This window comes from Kryptolebias marmoratus, linkage group LG8 (assembly GCF_001649575.2).
Source record: "Kryptolebias marmoratus isolate JLee-2015 linkage group LG8, ASM164957v2, whole genome shotgun sequence".
Classification (NCBI taxonomy): domain Eukaryota; kingdom Metazoa; phylum Chordata; class Actinopteri; order Cyprinodontiformes; family Rivulidae; genus Kryptolebias; species Kryptolebias marmoratus.
In genome coordinates, this window is record NC_051437.1 from 25,630,857 (window position 1) to 25,654,309 (window position 23,453).

Sequence of the window (23,453 nt, forward strand, 5' to 3'; positions counted from 1 at the left end):
CTTAAGAAAGACACGTAGATCAGCGTCAACGTCTTGTCAGCTAATCCTGTTTCACACGTATGTACACTTCTGTTGTTTTGCAACTGTAACAGGAACTAAAGCTGTTTCACTGTGAGCTCCTCCAGTTGTCAGACACTTCAAAGTGTCGCGTTCACACTTAAACGTTCATTAGCTAAAACAGTCTGCAGTCAATATTGCGTCCTAAAATTAGCCTTAAAACCAGTAAAAGTGTCCTGTTCTCATTTAAAATGAGACTTCAGCAAATCTAAGATAATTTTCCTACATTATATTTCTGTGCAAATGGGTGTTTAGGAGGGTGCGGTGAAATGGTCTCAGTCAAAAAGGACGGAGTGTTTTAAAGAGAAAAGGAATTGCAGATGCTTCACTTAGAGTGAGAGCAAACTGTGTCCTGCCTCCAGAGTAAACTAGGATCAGCAGATCCCTTCTGTCCCTCCTATCAGCAGAAAAAAAGATTGTTATTTCTTTAAGCTCCCAGTCTTTCCACCACAGGCTGTTTTCTCCACAGGATACCAAAGTGTCAGTCACCATTGTTTTCATGACTTACAGTTTTCCCCTCTGATAACCTGCGAGATTATTTAGGTTTTGTGAAACAATTTCTCTTTCAGCATTGTGAGGTGCTTGTGGGAACAGTTTGAAGTAAGAGATGTACGGTTGGATTAGCTTTTGTTTGTCTGATCCACCTTTGTTTAAGTGACGGGTATTCCACGTTTTTTTTTTTTTTGTGTGTGTTTGTGGTTTGGAATGATAAGGAGCGCTGAGATCTGTGTGGAGAGATAAAGAGGGAGATCCCTTTGAGTGAGCTTCCACTGAGTGTTTCTGTCTGCTTTTTGGAAATGTGGAGAATGTGTTTGATGTTAAAGTGAACAAAAGTGGGTGAGAGAAAGTGATAAAAAGACAGAAGTTTGACAGATGCTCAGCAGGAATTAAGTGAAAATTGTAAAAAAAAAAAACAATTCATTCTTTAGCAATAGTGATATTTGTCACTATAAAGTAACATTTTTACTCAGGTCTTGCAGAATATGTGAAATTATACAGTCTTACATCATAACATGTGGAACTTATAGTGTTATAAGAAAGAGATGGATTGAAAAAAAGTATTTCCTTGTTCTATTGAGGAAGTATAAAGATAAATAAAAGTTTGCCATAAAGTCAGTTGTCCATTAACTTTTGGAGCAATCAAAGTGTAACAGTTTTGTTTTGGTTAACAGAAGCACCTTTTTAAGATCATGTTTTTCGTCTTTTCTGTCGATCAGCAGAAGGCCATCAAAGCTTTTATCTCGTTCAGACCCGACTACTACAATGCACTTTATTCTGCTATCAGCGAGGAAAATAAACAGAGACATCAACTGATACAGCAGGCTTTTACCAGGCAATAACAGAAGTCAGCCTTTTCCACCGTTTCTGTGCGCCTTTCACTGGATGCCTCGGAGTCTTATTTTAGAATTTTATTGCTTGTTTTTTAAGCCTTAAATAGTCTGGCCCCTGCCTGTTTACCTGACCTTTTAACCTTTTGTGTATCTGTTGGGGCCCTTCGGTTCCTACATCACAGCTTGTTACAGAAGGTGGTTAGTTCTTTGTGGTTCAGTCATCCCCAACACGGTGCATGCCTCGAATGGTGACAGATCATGTGCAACTTTTGTTTAAAACCTTTTATGATAGGCAGTGGGCAATAAACATTCCTTTATAGATTGCTACTTATGAATTTCTTTAAAACTTCCACTTTTTTATTGTAGTTTTCTACCAGTGTTTGATCGGGCTTAGGAAAGAAATTCTTGATGCTCAGTTTTTGTATAATTATCTTTGTGCACACACACGCAAAAGAAAAAAAATGACAACAAAACAAACAAGCAAAGCCCTTCAGGGGAAAAAGGTATGGCTTGTACTGCATGCCGCTGCCTATTTTATTAGCCTACTTTGTGCTTGAGTCAGTGGCACAGATCTTAATCTGTTGTTGTCAAATTAAGATGTTTTGACCTGACTCATTCATTTTGATTATTGTTAGTTTCACTTCACCTGTTTCTCATCTGTATCAATCAGTTGAATCACAGGCATAATTCTCACAAATCTAAGGTGAGGCAAATGTAGAAAGAATTGACAATTAATAAAGCTTTTTTGCTTTTTTTTTTTAGAACAGGCTGCTAAATTTAGAGGTAAAGGTGGATAAACATGTTGGGGATTTATCCATCTCTTAATGCATATTGTCTGCACTTTATGGAGTCTTTTTATGGAATCTAAATAAATTCACACAATCATGAATTATCTTGTCAGGTGAAGCTGAATGAGGTTTCTTTTGTTTGTCATCTTCTCAGACAAGTTATGTAAACTGAACAACTATGTGTTCACTTTTTGTCATTTTATCTATTTTGAAGCCAATGTACTGGATTACTCACCTAAATCAACCCAGTATTTTATTTTATTTTTTAAATTATTTCAACAAATCAAGGAAAACTTTACCTTTCATGTTACTTTGATTGTGCTCATCCTCCGTGTTACAGCATGCTGTTGATTACAGAGCAGCTCCTCATAGTTGAAGGATGCACTTACGTCCTAAAAGCTACTTTAAAAGTCCTTTTTACTTCTAAAGTTTCAATCTTTCTTATATTATTAAGTTTGCAACACTAGTAAAGATACAATAGTCTAGATGTACCACACAATTTCATGTCTAGCCAGTCATAGTAGCTGCCACCCAGTTATTCCTCTGTTTATTCCAAACAAACTGGAGAAAGTGAGTCACTTTTATCCATGTCTGAGGATTTATCAGGACTCATCATACCTGTCGACTATCAATTACACTTCTGTATAAGTTTTTATTTGGTAATGTGCATATATTGCAGCTCTCAGAGACAATGATAGGGAGCAGAAGTACAGTACGTGTGATGAACTGGTCTTCTCAAAGTGCACGCGTGGTGTTGCAGATATAGGTTCATCTGTCAGCTGTCAAACAGGACTCCACACCTGGTGTCTCCTCTGAATAGCAGAAGAATCCACGCAATGAAGAAGTTGTTTTAAGGTGTTCAGCTTCAGGCGGATTGCAACACTGAGTCAAGTAAAAAATGAAAGACACCTATTTGTTTATGCAGCATGCGAGTGTGAGTGTGTGTAACCTGTGTGTGTGCAATGCAAATACATCTATTAATGACACGTCGACCTGGTGGAATTCTAACGCACCTGGGATGTAGCAGATCAGGATGTAATTACACAGGATGAATTCTGTTTTACTATCTCCTGTGGTATTCATAAATCAACTGAAGAAATTAAAATGTAGGCAAATTTGCAAACTTTTAAACTTGAAGCATGAATCTAGTTTAAGGCTCTGTTATTACTTATGAAAGTACCGACTTGTGTTTTGCTGTATTGCAATAATTTTTTATGCATTTCTATAATTTTAACTGTAATTTTTCTGGTTTCTTTCACACTTGTACTTCTTTTATGTGAATGATTTACTGAACATTTTCTTTTTCCTCCTTAGATACAAGAAGATTGTTTCTAAGAATCAAGATTTGTATTGACATCAGGCACTTAAACAAGGTAAATGAATAACATAATACAACACCTCTGCAATCATTGTAGATTTATTTTAAGCTTCAGGTCTGTTCTTTTAGCTTTAACTTGAAATTGCTTGGTGGAAAAAAAATTTGATTTTTTTTTACCATTACAATATTGATAATTATTGTTTTGAGTACACTATTTCAGCAATTTTCAGTCAGCTCTTAATTGACATTCATTATGATGCACATTTGTAACTTTTTGTAGCTTTTATTCATTATCACTTTAAATGTAATGTGATCAAAAGATTTTTAAACAAGTGTTTGCCAATTACTTTGTTTTATGAACAAAACGTTGCACAACCAACAATGCTCTCCTCAGCCAGTTTTGTTGACGTAGTAACTACCATCTTGTAATGTGCTTTTTCTGACATTTACTGTTGAAGCACCACAAAGCATGTTAGCACAGCGAAGTACAGTACTGTTGTAGGTATTTATTTATGTATTTGTGTCTGCAGCCAGCTTTCTTAAACAAAGGTTGCAACTTTGCAAGAACCGGTAATAAAACTTCACAGGTGTTCAGTTAAACTGCGTATCATTCAACCTTTGGCCACCAAAGAGCCAAGAGGTGTGTGTCACTGTCATCTGAACCCCCTTTTCTTTTTTCCAATCCTTCAATCACTTTGCTTACCAGTCAGTTTATTTGATGTACAAACATGTGTGTTGGTGTCACTTATGTCCCCACTGATGTGATACTGATACTTTAGAGAAATGCAAATGTTGTTATTTTGCTGTACCAGAAAATGGTCACCATTTTCTTTGGTAAACATGTTACTTTGTTGATCTTTGCATCAAGGTCAGAACAATTTATTTATATTATTTTAGGACTTTCATTGCTGAGAACTTCTGGTCATAAACTTAACATTTTTAGCCGTTTCTTATTTTCCTCATGAGGAAGTTCAGTATACATTTAAGTGACGGTGAAAGGTTTATTGTTTTTTCACGATAATTAGATAAGTAATAAGGTTGTTTAGTTTGTTTAAAATAAATTCTTACTGGATTTTTTAAACAGAACATCATTATGGGTGCTTCACTGTTTATGCACTGCGTGCCCTTATTAAAACTTGAGCATCTTATCAAAATTTGAAGGTCCTAAAATGACCTTTCTGTCACAACTGATTACCAACTTAATTGCGTATGTGTGTCAAAAAAGTCACTGATAAATGAACTATAGACTTTCTGAAATATGTACAGTATTAATTGAATGTCAGTGAGATTTTTTTTTTATTGTGTGTTATGAGAGCATAAAGTCAGTCCTTTTTCTAATAAAAAAAACAACAACAAAACAAACAAAAAAAACTCACATGCAGACTTAGAGCCAGATATTATCCAGAGACTCTTGGATGATTTAAGGTCCTCTGGTGTCCTCACTTAACACCACGTTGTGTTTTCACTTAAGAGGGTAGTCCTCATCTGTCTGTCACTGTAACACACACTCACAAGTATACACACACACACACACACACACACACACACACAAAGCATAAAGTAGATCTTAAACTTGTTGACAGTCACACACTACCATTTCCACTTGAGTATGTACCAGCAGGGTAAGACTGTATATATAGAAACCGTGTGGTGACAGTTGTAAGCAGGCAGATCCACATTCGTGCCTACAGTCCAGCCAGCTGCTATCAGAAGAAAAGGGGTTTGAATGGGAGCGACAGCTGTGGATTCCTCAGGATGAAGGAGGAAGAGAAAGATGTGAGATAGTACTTTCCCATTAACTATGAGAGTCAACTCTGTCTGTTGGCAAAATATCCCCTGAAACACTGGACAGATTTTAGCGACACTGTCAGAAAGTAATCATTTGATGTACGTCTAAAGCTCATTAACAATTGGAATCAAGATGGCTACCTCAGCTAATTGACTTTAGTCAACCAATAATGGCTATAACTCAGTTAATTCTACAGATACTGAGTTACAATACTGATTTGGTAATAACTGAGTCATCTTTAACCTTTTCTCTGAGCGCTAACACATTTTGCAAGATGTCACATTACCACATGAGGTTGCTTATATTGTTCTTTTTGAAGCGTTGACCTAAATGCCTGTAACTCCATCAGTTCTCATCTTAAGATGATCTTAGTTTAAGACTCGAAGACTTTGCATTCTTTCAAGGAATGCTAGGTCTTAAATTTTCTTGTTTTATTTGCCTGCAGTTCTACTAAAATCTTTTGCTTTTCTTTAACATAATTGCACAGCTGTGCACATTTTACAAATATAGCATATTCAAAAATGCCTGAAAAGCTGACTAAGCATTTACTGGTAGTACGATCGTTTTGAGTGATTGAGAAAACACAGAAAGAACATGTGATCCTAACTGTCAGTACTAGACTATTCATAGAGATCCTGTGTTGCACAAGTCTGATTTAGCAACTGTGTGGATTTTTTTTTCTTCCCCTGGATGCATCCTAAAGCCTTTTACACAAATTCATGACTCATTTTAGCGTCTAACAAACAATGCATCAGACACTACATGTTTAATTAACTGCTCTGAACTGCAAATTTCTGAATAATCTTTCCGAGAAAAATGATTCACATGAGTATTTGTCAAGGCAAATGAAAGAAAATCTGGTTTGACTTTGAGGGTGTTAAAGTTTCATGGTTGAGCAGACAGAAATACATACAGCGTCACTAACAAACAAAGACTAAATTCTGCAGCCATGACTGGTTTCTGCAGAAATATCAGACCACAATACTTCCCTAAAATTAAAAGATGTAAATAACCAGCTGAGTTCACCTGTTTTATTTATAAACAGATAAAATTATTTTAATTTGTTTAACATTTACACCTGTGGTGTGAGCGCATGTGATTTCTTGTTCCTGCTTTCAAAATTTTCTAAACATTGTTTATTTTGGAAAATGACCTGTCATTTACTATTCTTTGAAGTCATGTGAGAAAACTTCCCAGAAAGATGGCCCATTTTTATAACTTTATCTTATGAAAGATGGTGAAACAGCATTTTAATGTCTAACTACAATAAGTTTCTTTAACTTTGCCCAGACCAAATTTGACCCGTTTGCATCTGGAATAAATAAAGCACAGCCTAACTGAGTTGTCAATAGTTTACTTAGTAGTTTTCCATGCTCCGGTAATGGGTGTGTTTGTAAGCAAGTGTGTGTTCATTACATTAGTGCATTGCCTTTAGGCCTCGTTTAGTCATTAATCGGAGTTGGTAAATGATGTCAGATCTTTTCACTTTTCAGTAAAACCTTCAGTGTAGGAGCAGTGATTTGGAAGTGTGTGTGTGTGGTGACTCTGGTGTGAGTTTTGTGGATAGGAAACTTTCCTGCAGCCAGGCTCAACGGCACTGCAGCAGCAGCATCACAACAAGGAAAGGAGAAGGGAGGACATGGGAGTCTAAACAGAGCTCTCAAACAGGAAACCACCCTGGTTCTCTCATTGTTGTGCTTTTATAGACTCAACTTCCTGTCGGCTGGACCGCCCCTGTCACTATGGTTACCGTTCCTGTTGTTAATAGGATGGACTTTAAAGATCAGTCACTGAAAGGAGCTAAAAGAGCGGCACGTTTTAAAAATTTGTTGAATAATAGAAGCTGTGATGTTATTGTTGTAAATCAGTGGTTCAGATATGTGACACCTGAAACCTTTAGTTTCGCTTCAGGTCTGATTATTTATCACCACAGTTACACCTCAGTAAAAGCACAGTTGGCTTTTTGTTTTTGAATCTCCATGTAGTGTGTGACCAATCTTGACTTCATCATTACTTAGTCACTCTCTCTTTCTGTTCTCAACTGAATCCAAAGCAACATTGAAAGGAGCTGAAAACACGTCATTAGAATAAAGTTCAGCCTCAAGTCTGCAGATGCCCTCAAGACACAGCTGCTCCTCATCAGATAAGGTGCCACAACTGTCTGAACATAAAAATCAAACAGTTTGATGCTGAACAGAGTTTCAGAAACCCAGAGAGGAAGAGTGGAAGGGTAAGAAAGAGAAGGAGTTAAAGAAAAAAAGAGGATGTGGCCGGCAGTAAAAGATGACTAGAGGGGAGTGGAGCTCTCTATCTAATTATAGATCCTGCTGTGAGCTGGCTGAGGCAGAAGTGCTACTGGGTTAGGGGGGTTTCATACTGCCGGATATTTACACGACAAGCCAGGGTATGTGCTTTTGACTTTGCTTTTGTAGTTTACTGCATGTGTGTACGTGTGTGTCGGTTCATGTGTGTGTGTGTGTGTTTCTATGAACATTTTTACATCTTTGAAGCGAAGGTGAACCAAACTTCCAGGATTCTGTGCACACTATGTATTTGTCATCCATGACAAGTTGTGCATTAATAATGAGAGAAAGTAGAGCTTTTTCTCTGTAAATGAAGGCCCTGTCCACACAGCAACAACATTTTGTGAATTAGCAAAATTTTTTGTATCATTTCAGCCTTGTGTACACACAGAAACAGGGTATTAGGAGCCTCAAAACCGCATTTTTCCAAATGATACCAGAGTGAGAAAATCCTTAAACGCTACTGTTGCTTTCTTGTGTGGACAGCCTAAACGCAACCTTTTGAAAACAATGGAGTCAGTCCCACCTGCTGTCCACAACCCCAGTAATGACAGATTGCATGCTTGTGTTGCAGATGCCAGTTGCTCAACTACAGCAGAACTTTTGTCTACTGAATTACTTCAACTCCATTCAAAATTGTCTTAAACAGAAAATATCATAAAGCCCTTTATTTTTACATTATCTATTGAACTGTCAACAACACAAAAAAACAAATGTTGAAGAAAAAAAACTACACTACATCAAGTATACATTAAAAAAAACACAGGAAACAGGATTGCAGCACCGCATACAGGCCTGGCATAATTACTACAGCATTTTGGGGCCATTTTCTGCATTTCTGTGTTGATAAAAACATTTGTAGAAACTATGTTTATAAAGATATTTTAAAAAAATGACATATAAATAGATTGTTATGGGGGAAAAAAACATTCCTGCGTGGACAAGGCCTGATACTCTACTGTCTGTCCAACTTGTCTGTGATAACCTCTGCTCCGCTGGCGGTTGCTACTACACTTGTTTTAACAACAGCAACACAATACAAGAGATGTGTACTCTGAGCAGGAGCCTGCTGACCTAACAGACAGCAGCACTGCATGTTTATGGAAACTCAGTGAGGACTTTGGAAACTAAACCCTTGCTACATTATACATCAACCTTCCTCTGCCACTGTCTCACACACTTGCTAGATGTCCTGCCTGTTTCTTATGCACACATTCGTTTGGGCACCCATAAATGCATATGTTTACGTCTACTGTATACAGTTTGGCTTAAGGTCATTGCTGTGTTTAGCACATGTAGATTTATCACAGAGACATTGTCATATAACTGCTTCACATTTTTACTCAACAAATCATAGTTTTAGAATTTGTGCAATAGGGAGGCCATGTCTATAGTTGGAAAAACAAATTAAAGCCTAGGTGATTTTTTGGTGAAATTACAATAAAAACAAAGAAATTACTTTTTTGTGTAATTCTCCTCAGTTTTTATTGCCCAACACTGAAAAGCGAAGGCAGGCAAAAATATTTTTGCGTGTGTGTCTGTCTGTTGCCAAAGTATTTCATAAACCACTTAATGGTTTTAAATAAAACTCTTTGAACTAATCATTGGATATACATCTAGAACTGATTAACTTTTGGAGTCGAGCTGATTTAAGATGGCCAATACAGCCAAGTGACACAAAACTGGCTATAACTCAGTCAGTTTTACAGATTTCAGGTAGCTGAGAGCGATTCCCAATACATACTCTGAAAGTGATATCTCGCTATATTGCAAAAGACAAAATAGTGCATGACAATTTCAAGATTTGATCAAAACGCCTACAACTTAGTTTTTTTTCTTATCATAATATGATCTTAGTCTAAAACTCTAGCATGAAAGACATGGGCCAAATGCATTTGCTCAAGGAATACTAGGCCTAAATTTTGTATTATCCTGGCCATAGGAAAACAGAGCCAGTGTTGCATCAGCTTTACACAGGAAGAATTAAATTGCACATTCAGCACAAAGTTCAGATTTTAGTTTGTTAAAAAAGGAAGTGAGAAATAGTAAAAATGTGTTAAATATGCTGCATTGAACTGTACAATGTAGTCCTGTTTATTTCTGTGAGTTTTGAATCAGTCCACTCTTCTGTAGTAGTTCTGCAATTACATGTTTACTCAGACATTTTAAGAGATGGCATAATTTCTTCTTCTTCAAAAACGTTTTACGTCATGTATTTTCAAATCCTGCTCAGTAGCTGTTTCTTTAGTGTTTTATTTATTGCTATCATTTGCATGCTATCAGGCATTTCCACTCAGAAGAGCCGTACCCATGAGTTTGTTTTAGGTGAAGCTCCAACTGTTTTTGTTGGCAATGAATTCAAAAGAGAAGCCGTTAATTGGGATCAGCAATTTTAAGGAACAAGTTCTCACACCCAAATAACCTCGCACACAATCTACATGATGATTTGTCCCATGCAAGTGCAGTCATATTACATTTGACACCAGAGAAGACATTCCATGAATTACTTACAGAAGCATTCACTTGTTAGTTGTGTTGTGCTGCTCGTATCATGCAGTGAACCTGTAGAGATGCACACATGCATGCTTTTGCAGACATGAGAAGAAAAACGTGATATAAACTCCATGAGAATGCTTGACTCTTTGTCCTCTACTCAGAACATGTAATTTTCACTCCTACTCTTCATAACAATACATATCCTTCTCAGTTTCCTTTTTTTCAGCTCAGTGTCCTGTTGTTAGAATTTGTATTTTCCCCATCTTTAAAAAGTTTTCATTTGCATTTAAGTTCTTTTTTGGCATGCATTCAGAGTCAAACACCCTGAGGTAATGACATCTTTATCGACTGAAAGTAAGTTGTTGCCTCTTAAAAGGTGCAGAGTGACTGAGATACACTCATTCAGCCAGTACAGTCATAAGAGAAGGTGTTGTAACTATATTTGGATACACAATAAGACACAAAGAGGTGGCGTCTGCTCTGCTGATTTCTGACTTTGTGCAGAGTGGCACTCTGCTGGCTGTCATCTCTCTGTCAGCGTGCAGAGAAAAACCTCTTGTATGCAGGTGGTTAAAGATTGCTGAGCAACTCGCTTTTCTTGTCTTTTGACTCTTTAGAGGAGGTTTCTTTTTTTTAGTTTTATGCCTGCGTTCAATCTATTTTTTCCTCTCTCTCTCTCTCTCAAACTTTGATTGAGGGAGAGATCGAGGAAGATCTTTTTAATGTTCTTGTCATACCTGTAAAACCAGCCATGATTAAGCTTTAAAAATATTCAAACAAAGTAGTTCGGGAAATAGTTCGGGGAGAAGGCATTGCCCATGTTTACATGCTGTGGAAGTGATCGTCTCTTATTGTTAATTACAAACACACATGCACACCCCTGTAGGTGTGTGTCATTTTGTCTGTGTGGAATCAACCTAATCTGTCTGATCAATCAGCACATTCCCAACCGTCGCTCCTACCATTCAAACTGTATCCCAGGGCTCCCGGGGTGATTTCCATAAGAACACACATGCTCCCTGTCATCGTCACACACTTGAACTCACTCAGAAGCTCGTGTTCACAGTGTCCTCTGTCAACTGTAGGAACCACATTGCTTTAGTGGATACAGCACCTTGAAAAAGTATTCATCTGTCTTTGTATTCTTTGTTTTGTAACCATACATTTTGGAATTTAATTTTGATCAAAAGCATTTATTCTACAAAAAAATAAAGTGGGATGAATACTTTTGCAAGACACCGTACAAAAGTAGCTTTTGAATTTAGTGTCAGTTTCCATTATGAGTTACGTCCTGTTTGTGCAAACATCCCTGAAAGTTAATGCCCTTTTCACAGATCGGCCAGTAATATTAATATAACAATGAGCTCAACAACTGTGAACGGGATTCTCTTAACAAAACTCCTTCAGCTGTTAAATCCCGCTGATAATAATCCAAAAATAAGATGCTCCAGTAGCTGAGGAAAAAAACAAAAAAACAAAAACAAGTTTGAAACTACCTAGTGCAGATTTGTATTGCATAACACACAAGGAATTCTTGCAACAGAACGAAAACAACATGCACCACTCAAAACCTTCCACACCATTACACTGATAAAGTTTTAAACATTGTGTTTGTTCTGTTAATAATAATTTACCTCAAACATATCAGTTCACCTAAAGGTCTCAAATGGTTTGTTGCTTAAATGTGTGTGTATGGATGGGTTGTTTGCTTTGTTTTTTTTTTGTCCATGCCTTTTCCAGTTCTGTTTGCTTAGAGAAACAATCATTTAAGTAAAATCAGCACTGACCCACAAGGTTGAGATTTGTTAGTTTTCTAAGTAACAACACTATGCGGATGTAATGAGATGTCACATAATATCATACTTTTAAGAGATCTATTAATACCTGAGTATCATGTTACTTAAAGAGGCTCAGAAGAAAGAGTGTTTAGGGATTAAATGTGGTTACAGAAGTTCATGGACTAAACCAGTATGTGGTTGTTAAACTAAGTCATGGTGGATATGTGGGAACTTATATTTATTATACAAACTTTGAAGCAAATCTGCAAGAAAAAAAAAATGGAGTTCAGTCATTCAGCAGATCAAAGTATCACTAAACACTGAAAGTGTGAATCTTTAGGCACCTCACGATTCAATTTGATTGTGATTCAGAGGGCCGCAATACAATTATAAATCAGTTCATCTTGATGCATCTGTAATAACACTTAAAATAAAATCTTTTGAGCTCATTGTGGAGTGTGAGAATGACTGTGTTTGTATATTTTTGATCTAATATGATCATGTTCTACCATGGCTCCAACGGGTGCAACATAAGGTAGTATCTCACTGGGCTGAGACCTTTGGAGACCAGCTGTCAACTTAAAACTTTGAGAAAGTTGCAAGAAAATAAGAACATTTTCAGACCAGCGAGCCGTGCTGCCGTGTTTTTAACAGCCAGTCATCATGACCTAGTTTTGTGTTTCCAGCTTGAAAAACTATATTTAGTTTGTTCGCATTATTTTGTTGCCCACTTTCGCCTGCAACATACCCGCCTTAGCTTGCTTTGGCAGCTGCCCCCACGTTTATAAATTAATCTACTCGAGTACCATTTACAAATAAAAATAGTATTATTTTATTGAGAATCATGAATAGCGTTTGCCAACTAGTCAACTTCATCATGTTGCATCAAAAAGTAGATAATAACCTCCACCCTTACTAAAAACTAAGTAGAATTTCAGATGCCAAACATTTGGGGTTAATCCAAACTCTGTTTTAAAGATATCAGTTTTGAAAATGCTTTATGGTCTGTCTTGCACGTTTCTCTGATCAGTGCAGGGGATGTTAAATAATAGCTTCAGATGCCTTTAAGTCTATAAAATAATCAATAGAAAGAGGAAAATTATTGACAGTATGGAAACCTTTATTTCATGCCTTGTTTTTCCATATCAGTAACGGACACTCCCATACTGTGTAACTGAAAATATACACATTAAGGTTTGAATCATCAGATGTCAGCAGATAAATGTCTTTTACAGCTAACAGATTTGTTCATTGAATGTTGCTGCTGTCTGCTTATTTGTGTTTTTTTTTTTTTTTTTTTTTTTTTTTTTTTTTAAATTAATGAACTTTTAGTTTGTTTTATATAGCCGAAAACTGGCAGTGCCATTGTACTCCACAACTGTATGATTTCCACAAATTAACTAAAGACCTTGTGTCGGTAAATGTTGAACTAGTGTGTGAAAGACAGAAAAAACAGGAGATACTGGTGTTCCCAGCTGAATGTGTGTGTATGTGTGTGTACTGTAGCAGGCTTTGTTTTCTTGTATAAGCATGTTCTTTCCTCGTTTTCCCCAGAATAATAACCTTATTATTCCATGCTGTCATTATGGAGACTACATGTGCAGAGCAGAGTGCGATTGTGTGAATGTGAGTCTTTGCCAAAGGATTTCTGTCATTCCAACCATGGTCGGCATCTGGACTGCCTATGTGTGTTTGCACCTCCTAATATGGAGGAGTACTGACCTGCACACGTTATGCACACACACTTGCAGTGCAACGTCAGAGTAACCCAAACAGAGATTTTAACTTATCAGTCACTTCACATTTTATTGTGTTTCCTTTTAGCCAGCGCTGATGTTGGCATCAGACCAAACCTCTCTGAGTGACATTTACTTCTCACACTGCTACGTGACAGCCAAACCCTGGGAGTACCAGCACAAAGATGATGTCAGATAAAGTTATTTTTAAAGCTCATTGTGTACCACTGTGTGCATGTGTATGTGTATGTGGGTTTTAAATTTTGGTTTCAGTGTCAGGCAGGTTTGTGCAATAGGTGTCTGCTCAAGCCTGTTTTGTGTGTGCAGCTGTGTTTTAGTGCACATCATGAGAATGTGTGTAAATGTTTGTCTGCGTGGGTGTGGGTTTGGAACATTTATGAGGGTTTGTGCCTGCAAGGAGGTTTATTCAAGTTAATGAAAAATACTATATGAGCATTAAAGGCCAAGCAGTCCTAGCATATCCCCTGCTGCCTTTCATGCCAGACTTTTAGGCACAGACCATCTTATGTTGAGAAACTTTGTGGCCGTTCTGGTCAAACCTTGAAAATAGCAGTTTGTGCAAACTCATGCATTATCACAAGATGTCACTCTGAGTATATATTGGGAATGACTCTTGGCTACTTCCAACTAAAATTGTAGCTCAGCTGACTGAGTTATGTCCATTTTTGTGTTGACTAATGTTGATTAGTTGTGAGGGCCACAGACAGACATGGGCAAAAACACTATCATCCAACTTCTGCTTTCGGTGGCAGGCAATAAATATAAACTGAATAAAGTATACATGTAGAACTTGTTGTCACCTGAAGCCATTTTTCCACATGTGTATTTTTGCCAGTGTGCAGCTGGATGTACTTGAAGCTATGTTTTTGTGTTACTGTGAGTCACTGTAGTTTTTTTTTTTTCTTTTCTGGTGGATAGACGGGAGCATCTGCCTACATTTGTGTGTCATGGGCAGAACCCACCCCCGGCCTTTTCCCAAGCAGTTCCCTTCCATGATCCCAGATTTAGCTCCGAATGAGGCAATCCTTCCTGATTCAGCCACACTATGCAAACAGCATGCAAAGAGTAGGAAAATGTGTTTGTGACAGGAATAGACAAGCGGTGGATAATGAGTGCAAACAACCCAACAAAGTAGCTAGAGCTATTTATTTAGTTTCATTAATTGGTGGGAGTTTTAGGCATCTCACGATTCAGTTATAATTCAGAGGGATGCAATGTGGTTTTAAAATTATTATTGATGCATTTTGATGATCTTGAAACTTAAATGACTTTCTTATTTTACATATATAAAAAAATGGTTTATATAGTTTCACATTAAATAAAGAGTGGACTATAACATGCCAAAAAACTACTATTCACAGGCTGCTGACCAACAATTGCATAGACACTAACCTAACATTGAAAACGTCATAGAAAAGCTAACAGGATAAGCATTGTCTCAAATCAAATAGTTCAAAGTTATTACTAAAGGCAGTCATGAAGTGATGACTTCAACTATTATTCACAGACATACAGTATATTCTTCAATGTTCAGCTAAGAAAACAATAAAAAGATGTGAAAACGCAGTTTGCTGTAGCTCCACTAGGACACACGGCGCTGCAAATCAACCACTCTGCTGACTCTCTTAAAGTGGCAACACAGAGTAACATTAACAAAATCAATTTTTGACATTTGAAAATCGATCCAGAGTCTTCATTGCCCATGATGCATCTAAAAATAGATTTGACCTCTGACCCCTAGTTCCATTTGCCTCAAATGTCAGATCTGAGAATGATGTCACTCCTAACTTATCCATGTTCCAGTTCCAAGTCATGAAGCCAATGGGATTTGCTAATTGTGCTCAGTGACCAGGGCAGCTAATATTAGCAGTACAACCTAATCTCAGTGTATTTCTCTGCATTTTGAGCATTCAAACACTGGAGCATCATATTTAAACAATTAGCTACAGCAGTTATTGTGACATTTTCTGCATGCAGCAGCCATGTTAGATTTTAATGTCAGGGTTGGTAAGAAACTTCCTGTTTTCTGAGTTGGAATTCAGGGGGAGTGGAATGTGTTGACTTGGAACTTGGAAATTCCAATTTCCTAGTACAAATCAAACAGAGCATTATGGTTTCAACAAGGAACCTAAACAGCTTTTTATTTTGTTTTGTTTTGGTTTCTTTTTTAGTTTTGTTCACATTAAACTTGGTCATTTACATTTTCATTTCACCATTTTTTTTCCTGGTCTATGTGCAAAGAGTTTTTAATTGCCATTAACATTATCCTATAAACAGGTAAAATCACACTAAGGGTTGTGTATATGAGGGATATCTATAAGTAATTCCTTTGGATCTGTCTTTAGCAGTGTTGGACAATTTCTGTCAACTACAGGAAAAAGATTATGCCTTAAAATATCACACATACAAAGCACAGTTTAATTGTTGTCATTCTGGAAATATATCATCCATCGTCTAATGATTTTGCCTCTGGAGCAACTGCCAGTTTGTGTGTTTCCAGTGCAGCCTGTAGCCAATAATAATAATAATAAAAAAATGCTTCAGGGAGGTCAAAGCCAAGACTATTTTATCAACTGGTTATTGTACAATTAGAGATAAATAATAATAATAATAATAATAATAATAATAATAATAATAATAATAATAATAATAATAATAATAATAAATACAAATGAAAAGCTAAACTGGCATTTTGGAGTTAGATTTGACTTATGTGTTCTGTGTGTTTTGCTCTCCACAAGCCTGCTCAATCCAGTTTGGTCAGTCCTACTTAATTGTAAGACAGAAAAGAAACCAAAGCTTCCGTTAGTAAAAAAAAAAAAGCTTCGTTGATACTGATGTCTATTTTTAGAGCTAGATCGTAAACAGTAATTACTCTTATCTTTCTGTGGAAAGGCTATAAATTATACCATTTTTTAAAAATTTATATATAAATTATCCTTTTGGTTCTAAAGTTTTACGTATTAGACATAAAAGTTAACTGTTTCTTCATTTTTTTTTGTTTAGCTAAAAGTAAATACAGCATCAGATGCACAATACATGAGAAATTTGCACAATATCAATAATTTATCAAAATGAAAAACAAGCTTCTGCAGAATATAACATCCTGAGGAGATGGTTTAATCATTTGAATGAAATGTGTTATTACATGAAGGATTGTGGCCCTCAAGGAGGGGAACTGTGCTCCGATGCTCGAATGCATGACTGAGTTTCAGCCAAGCTTCAGCTGTCGAATACAGTAGATGACTGTCTGATTCAATACTTTGGTATACGGAAAAAAATCATAGTTGACACAATCCTGTAGCTGCACAATGAACCAAAATCATCTGACTTCCACCACCATGCTTGACGGTGTATATGAGGCTTTTAAGATGTTAAAATGTTTTTGGTTGTCTTAAAACATGGCACACTGCTTGATGACCATTTTTCTGAAGTCATCTGGGTTTTTAAAGAAGTGACTTTACAAGCTTAACCCTTATTGCCATGTTGTTTTGAGAATAAAGATTCTTTATTCTGTCAGCCCTTCCATACAAGCCTGAACTTGTGCTGGAGTTGCTGGGAAGTCCATTTTAATGAAAATTGCCAGCTGTTTTGAATGTTTCTCACTTATGAATCATCTGTCTCACTACAGAATGATGAGCTCCAAAATGTTGGGAAATGGCTCTGCAACACTTCTTAGATTGATGAGCAGCAACAGTTGCTTATTTAAGATCCTAGCTGATGACTTTTCTCTACGGCATTTTTTACACGCAGCTGAAAGCTCTGCTCTTACAGCAGTGATCACAATTAGTGAAGTGCATTTGTAGATTTTTTTCTCTTAATATTTAAGGAAACATTAGGTGTTTGATCAAAACAGCTACAAGTCATTACCCTCTCAGAATAAGATGATTTTTGTTTAGCATGAAAGGCAGCGGGTGATATGCATTCATTCAAAGAATCCTAGGCCTTTAGCTTGTTTTAGGTTTTCCATCTGCAGCGTATTTGTCACAAAATCAAAACTGCTGCATTTGTAACACTCTGCTGTTAAAGATCTTTATTTTAAGCGGGAAACATTATTGACGGAGTGGTGTTAACATCACCTGTTTTGACACAAAATGACACCCTTTTTCTCTCCTTTTTTCTCTCCATGTTCAGTGGCGCTGCTGGTGTCCAACACAAAGTTTTTCCCCATGGACCTCAGGGTGGGAGAGAGGGGGATGCGCCCTGGTTCGGACACAGCACTCCTCACTCCTCTGCACCCACCTTTACTCCTCACACCCTTCTCCCCACAAGCCCGCCCCTCCTTCTCCCAGCAGCAACTGCATCAGCAAATCCGGGTAAAAAATACAAACATGGGGGTGGAAAAAAAAAAACCCTGCGAAATAAGACATGTAATGTTGATAATATGCTTACATGTTGCTGTAATATGTGTGTCTGTGTGTGTTTGTGGGGCCAGTTTAACATGGAACACAGGAGACGAGAACAGGAGCACCATGAGAAACAACAGGAGTTACAGCAACTAAAACACAAAGACAAAAGTCAGCAGAGTGAGTTCACTCACATACATAAACTTTGTAAACCTTCTGACATGTTACTGCAAGTTTCATTTAACATTTGAAGTTGCTGTTCTTTGTGATCTTTCTGTGTCACTTTTAAAAATAATTCTGAGAGGGATAATCGTGGCCAGAGAGGAAAGTCCCTCCAGAAGATGTGTGGCTTTGAACAGCGATGAACTGCGTCACATCACTTTTAGAGCTGTTTGCTTTGATACGAACGCTAAAAATAACCTGATAAGTGGAGCTACAACAGCAGAGTTAAATATAGTGTTGGGTCTGAGCAAATAAAGTCACAGGGTCAATATTGACTTGATCACTCCCAGCACCTGCTGTCACCACTGTGTGCATACGTCCCCACTCACAAAAAACACACAAATGTGCACACGCACAGAGAAACACAGAAATATCAGCAAACATACACTCAAACAAACTTCTGATCTCACAATTCTGCACATATTTGCTAACCAACGCATGCATCAACTTTATCATGTGTTTGTCCCGAATGTGTCCTGCACAGAAATTCACACCAGTGTTGGTTGTGCACCTTTTATAGCTGTGGATGTCGGTGGTTTCTTCTGTGTTTTTTTTTTATTGGTCTGTGTCTTTGATTGACAGGTGCTGTGGCGAGTTCGCTGGTAAAACAGAAACTCCAGGAGGTGATTCTCAAGAAGCAGAAGCAGGCGGCGCTGGAAAGAACAAACTCTAACACGCTGACTCCACATCCTGTACTGTACAGGTGACCCAAAACTCGAAATGTTTTTATCGTAAACCCATAGTACAACCGCACCGCCCAAAAAAAGTTGAGGCGTTGTGTTAAACGTAAACATCTGGCTTGTTTACTGTAATCCACTGTGAACAAAATATGAGTTTATGAGATTTGCAAATCAATGCATTCTCTTTTTATTTGCATTTTACACATTTAGTGCTTTAAAAAAATACCTTAAACATAAAACTCTAAAATCTGAATATTTGGTGTCTCTCTGTATATAATGTGTATATTTATGTGTTTATTTTTTCCAGAAATCTGGGTCCAGACCCGAGTGTGTCCTCCCAGGCTTTGGTTTCACCTCCTTCACAGTCTCTTTCTGAGGGCTCAGAGGGGACGCCGCTGCGCAGAGCAGGTAAAACACCGGACACCCCCAGAAACCAAACTCTGAAGTATTCAATTAAATTTGCATGCAACTTATTTGAGAACATTCTTGTTTTTCTTCCTTTCAGCTGACAAATCCAAGGAGCCATTTTTAGATTGTTTTGAATTTCAAATCACTACCTTACAAAACACTGGTTATAATTTTACTAAATATCTTTAAAGGTTGTAGAATGTTGTCTCACAGAGTGACTGGAAGTTCCCAAAGGTTTTCAGGTTGCCACAAAAACACCAAAAATATCAATCTAAAGAAAATGTTCTCTCTGATATGTCTGGACTGTTTTTGGTCTGGACTGTTCATTGTGGTTGGGCAATTAATCAGAAAACATGAAAAAAGACGACTTGCACTGGATTAGGGTTTAAATTGCTTTTCTAAAAACATAACACAATTCTTATTTTTACGAGAGTTTACACTAATTAAAACCAAATATGAATTTATACATGCATTACTTTCAGTAGGCCTCCCTAAATGCTACACAGAGCAAAGGAGTAATCGTATAATCTCTGGTATTAAATATGGCGGGCGATATGCTTTCCTTTAAGTACTGCTAGGCCTTATTTTCAATTTCAATATACTTTCTTTTTTCCTGGTTGTCTGAATTCTCACCTCCAGGCATTTTTTATTGGAGTACTTACAAACATGTTTTTTTGTTTTTAAATGAATTGCTGCAAACACTTAGAAGATTTGTTTTGGAGGTTTTGCACTCTGCAGCAGAAAAGAGTAACCAATATGCAGTTGATCACTTTTAGCAACATTTTCTATGTGGCTTTAATTTTTACAGCATCTGAGCCCAACCTGAAGGTGAAGCACAAGCTGAAAAAACACCTGAACACCCGCAAGAGTCCGCTCACCCGCAAAGAAAGTGCCCCGCCCATCATCAAACAGAGAACATCGGATACTCTGGGTAAACCCACTCACACAGACACGGCAATGAATGGGAGGTTTTTGCATCTTATTTGCTTTAATCTGCGAGTCTTTAAGGATTTGTGATTGACTAACTGATTCTTTATCTGAAATATGAGATGTCCAATCATGTCCCATAGTTGAATGATCACATGTCTTTCACCAGACTCTTCCCCCAGCAGCAGCAGCACTCCGGTCTCTGGTTGTAGTTCTCCTAACGACAGTGTGCCCAATGAGAATGGACTACTGCCATCTGCAGGCGGACTCTCACACGAGGTTTGCAAAGAAATAAAACATGCAACACTAAACCCTTGTGTTCAGACTTTAAAACGTGTCTCCCAAACTGAGGAATTCAGACACAATTGGTGTGTAAAGAGAAATGTGTGATAAAAATCTCAAACCTGGAAAATGTCTTCCTATCTGTTTTTACATTTTTTGTATCAATCAAATATAGCAAAAATTGCTTTGACTGGATGGAAAAGCTGCTTTGTAAACATTGATTTCTGTCGAGACTAATGAAATGTTTAAAGCAAAGACACAAGAGCTTGTTTGTCAGCTGTGTTTGCATGATTCATTTAATCACAAAAAGTCCGATCAGAGCGACCTCTGTCACACCTGCTGTGATCTCTGACTCATTATCACAGCTCAGGTGTAAGCGAGGCAAATAACACTCACCTTGGTTTCATCAGTTCACATTGAACAATGTGCAAAGTCTGATGGGAAATATTAAGAAAACATGTCCAGCTAGAGCAGAACAAAGGGAGGTGTATTAACTGTGATTTGTTTTGTAAATACAGCATCTATAGATCTTACAAAAAGCATATTTTTAAGTTAAAAAAAAAAAGTCTATTAGATTTCAGTAGCTGAGGAGATGTTTTTTAATAGTGACTGTTTGACATTTGCAGGCCCAGAAGCTGCTGCTCAGAGACGGCACTCTGGCTAACTTCACCATCCAGAGTCCCTCCACTCTGCCCACCATCACACTCGGACTGCCAGCCAACTCACGGGTAAAAACTCACGCTGAACAGACGACTATTTTTATCACCCGCCGCCAAAGGCATCGTAGTGAAAATGATTGTGCCGTTGTCTGTGTGTGTGGTTCTTTTTTTAATATCTCATGAATCAAAAAAGCCAGTTTTACAGATGTTGAGCTAAAATTTAATGTGGTAGTAGCTGGAAGTTATCCCCGGCACATACTCCAAGCTTTTATTGATGGATGGGTTTTGTTTTTAAAACTTTCTCATCAACTTTTGGAGTCAACCCTGTTTGTCTATTAGGAAAATATCTCACAAACCACTCAACAAATTATAATAAAACTCTCAGAATCACTGGGTGTATATCTGGAAACCTTTGGGGTCATCCCAATTCAAGATGAGTTCATATTAGAACACACAAAATTGGCTATAGATGAGTTAGTTTTACAGATATTGAGCTAAAATTTGTTGTGATATTAGCGGAGTCTTCCCCAACACATATTTTGATTGCTAGAGATTGTGCTGTGCTATGATTTGCTTAAAACTTTGGTATGAAATATTAGTGTAACCCAACCCATATTTTTGTGAAACTAAAAACTTACATCTCTTGCACGTAGCCCTAGATACCTCATACCTTTGACCAGATGGGTGAAGAACAAATTCTTCCCATAAATTCCTGATCAGTTCTTCGTATCTTATTGTCTCTTTGTTTGGTGATAAATATCACGTTTTGTGTTTTTCTGTACCTATAAAGTTGTTCACCTGTGTGTCCAGGCTGAAGGAGAGCTGTCTTCTCTGAAAGTCAGTCGGGTTCCCATGGTTACCGCTGGGGGCACACCAGTCTTCCTCCCCCTGAGCAGAGAAGACCAAGCCGGGCAGATGAACCACCACTTGCCTGTTATCATCCTGGAGCCTTCTGGACTTGTCCACCCTCCGATCATCACTGGTGAGATAAACACACGGATCCACACTCGCTTACAAACATCGCTGGCCTAAACTGCTGCAGTTTAGGCTGCTAAGACAGAAATAAGAAACCAACCATTTTGTTTCATGTCCTGATCTCCAAGGATTGTAATAAAAAGACAGATCACAGAGTTGTGATAAATCAAACGGAAAACTTATCTTCGAGTTCATCAAACAGTAGTTTTGTCAAAGCCTTTTTCATTTTATTATTTCTAATGTTAGAGCTCCACCTAGTGGTGACATTTAGACATTTTTTTTTAAATCTTGAACTTCGGTTTTTCTTATTTTCCTCACATATTTATAATGATCCTTTTTTTTAAAAACAAACAAACAAACAAAAAAACAGTTCTGTACAAGGAAACATGAGTTTATTTTACACAGAGCAAATTGCTGTGATTTGTTCTCATAAAAAGTGAACTCTGCTTCTTTTTCTCTGTCTTTGTTTCAACAATTCCAGGTCTGGACTCGGTTCCATTACAGTTTGCGCCGCAGTTAGACCATCTCTCTCCGGGTGGCGTTCAGGCCCACAAGCCTCTGAGCAGGACACGCTCAGAACCCCTTCCCCAGAGCCCCCATACCCTCCACACACAACTCCTTCAACAACAACACAGCGCACAACTACTGGAAAGGCTCAAGCAGCAGACTCACCTGGGCAAGGTATTATCACACTCTGAAATTACTTACTATGAATTAAAAAAAATAATAATTAAAGCATTTATAGCTTTAATGAGTGTTTTGAGCTCACACATAGATATCAATTATTTTCAGTTAACATTTTTCTGTAAACTTTTTTTAATTTCTACATTTTACCTACGAGGTGAGGATCAGGATGAAACACATCTTAAAAACTTCATTACTCCATCAAAAATGTTCAGAGTCTCTCTGTTTTTATTTATTTACAAAGTTAATAAATCATTATGCCATCTGACAAATATATAATGTTTCTGAAATTATGAACATATTTTTGTTGCGTGTGTTTGTGTGTGCATAGCTGATGTCTAAGTCCAGTGAAAAGCCCAGGCTGCATCAGATCCCCTCTGAGGACATGGATTCTGAGGACGGTGGTGGGACGTCACCTACTGACCAGACCTATCACAGCAGAGTAAGGGCGGAGTCACTGAGGGAGGCGGAGCCCGCCGGATCCAAGGCCCACGAAGAGCAAATGAACCTGCAACATGCGCTCATACTCAATCAGGTTTGGAAAGCAGCAATTTTTATACATGAAACACACAAAGACATGCATACGCACTGAAATAAGTAGAGAGGTCTAACACAAATGTGTTTCTTCCACCCTGTAGGTGGCAGCCTGACTC

The 23,453-nt window shown here is 37.6% G+C and overlaps 1 protein-coding gene across 5 annotated transcripts in view; it reads left to right on the plus strand.

Annotated features, from left to right (window-relative positions):
• hdac7a (histone deacetylase 7a) overlaps nucleotides 1-23,453 on the plus strand; it is a 62,283-nt gene that overhangs the window by 26,157 nt on the left and 12,673 nt on the right. For 3 of the 5 annotated variants that reach the window (XM_017411283.3, XM_037976811.1, XM_017411282.3), the window contains 11 exons: nucleotides 3,491-3,549; nucleotides 17,752-17,933; nucleotides 18,053-18,143; nucleotides 18,768-18,888; nucleotides 19,173-19,273; nucleotides 20,082-20,204; nucleotides 20,370-20,479; nucleotides 21,109-21,210; nucleotides 21,952-22,123; nucleotides 22,598-22,797; nucleotides 23,132-23,335. In XM_017411283.3, coding sequence (XP_017266772.1) covers nucleotides 17,787-17,933; nucleotides 18,053-18,143; nucleotides 18,768-18,888; nucleotides 19,173-19,273; nucleotides 20,082-20,204; nucleotides 20,370-20,479; nucleotides 21,109-21,210; nucleotides 21,952-22,123; nucleotides 22,598-22,797; nucleotides 23,132-23,335 — 1,371 coding nt within the window. In that variant the 5' untranslated portion in view covers nucleotides 3,491-3,549; nucleotides 17,752-17,786. Of the gene's footprint in view, nucleotides 1-3,490; nucleotides 3,550-7,667; nucleotides 7,688-17,751; nucleotides 17,934-18,052; nucleotides 18,144-18,767; nucleotides 18,889-19,172; nucleotides 19,274-20,081; nucleotides 20,205-20,369; nucleotides 20,480-21,108; nucleotides 21,211-21,951; nucleotides 22,124-22,597; nucleotides 22,798-23,131; nucleotides 23,336-23,453 lie in introns of those variants that run through there. The other 2 variants (XM_037976813.1, XM_037976812.1) reach the window with 2 other exon arrangements.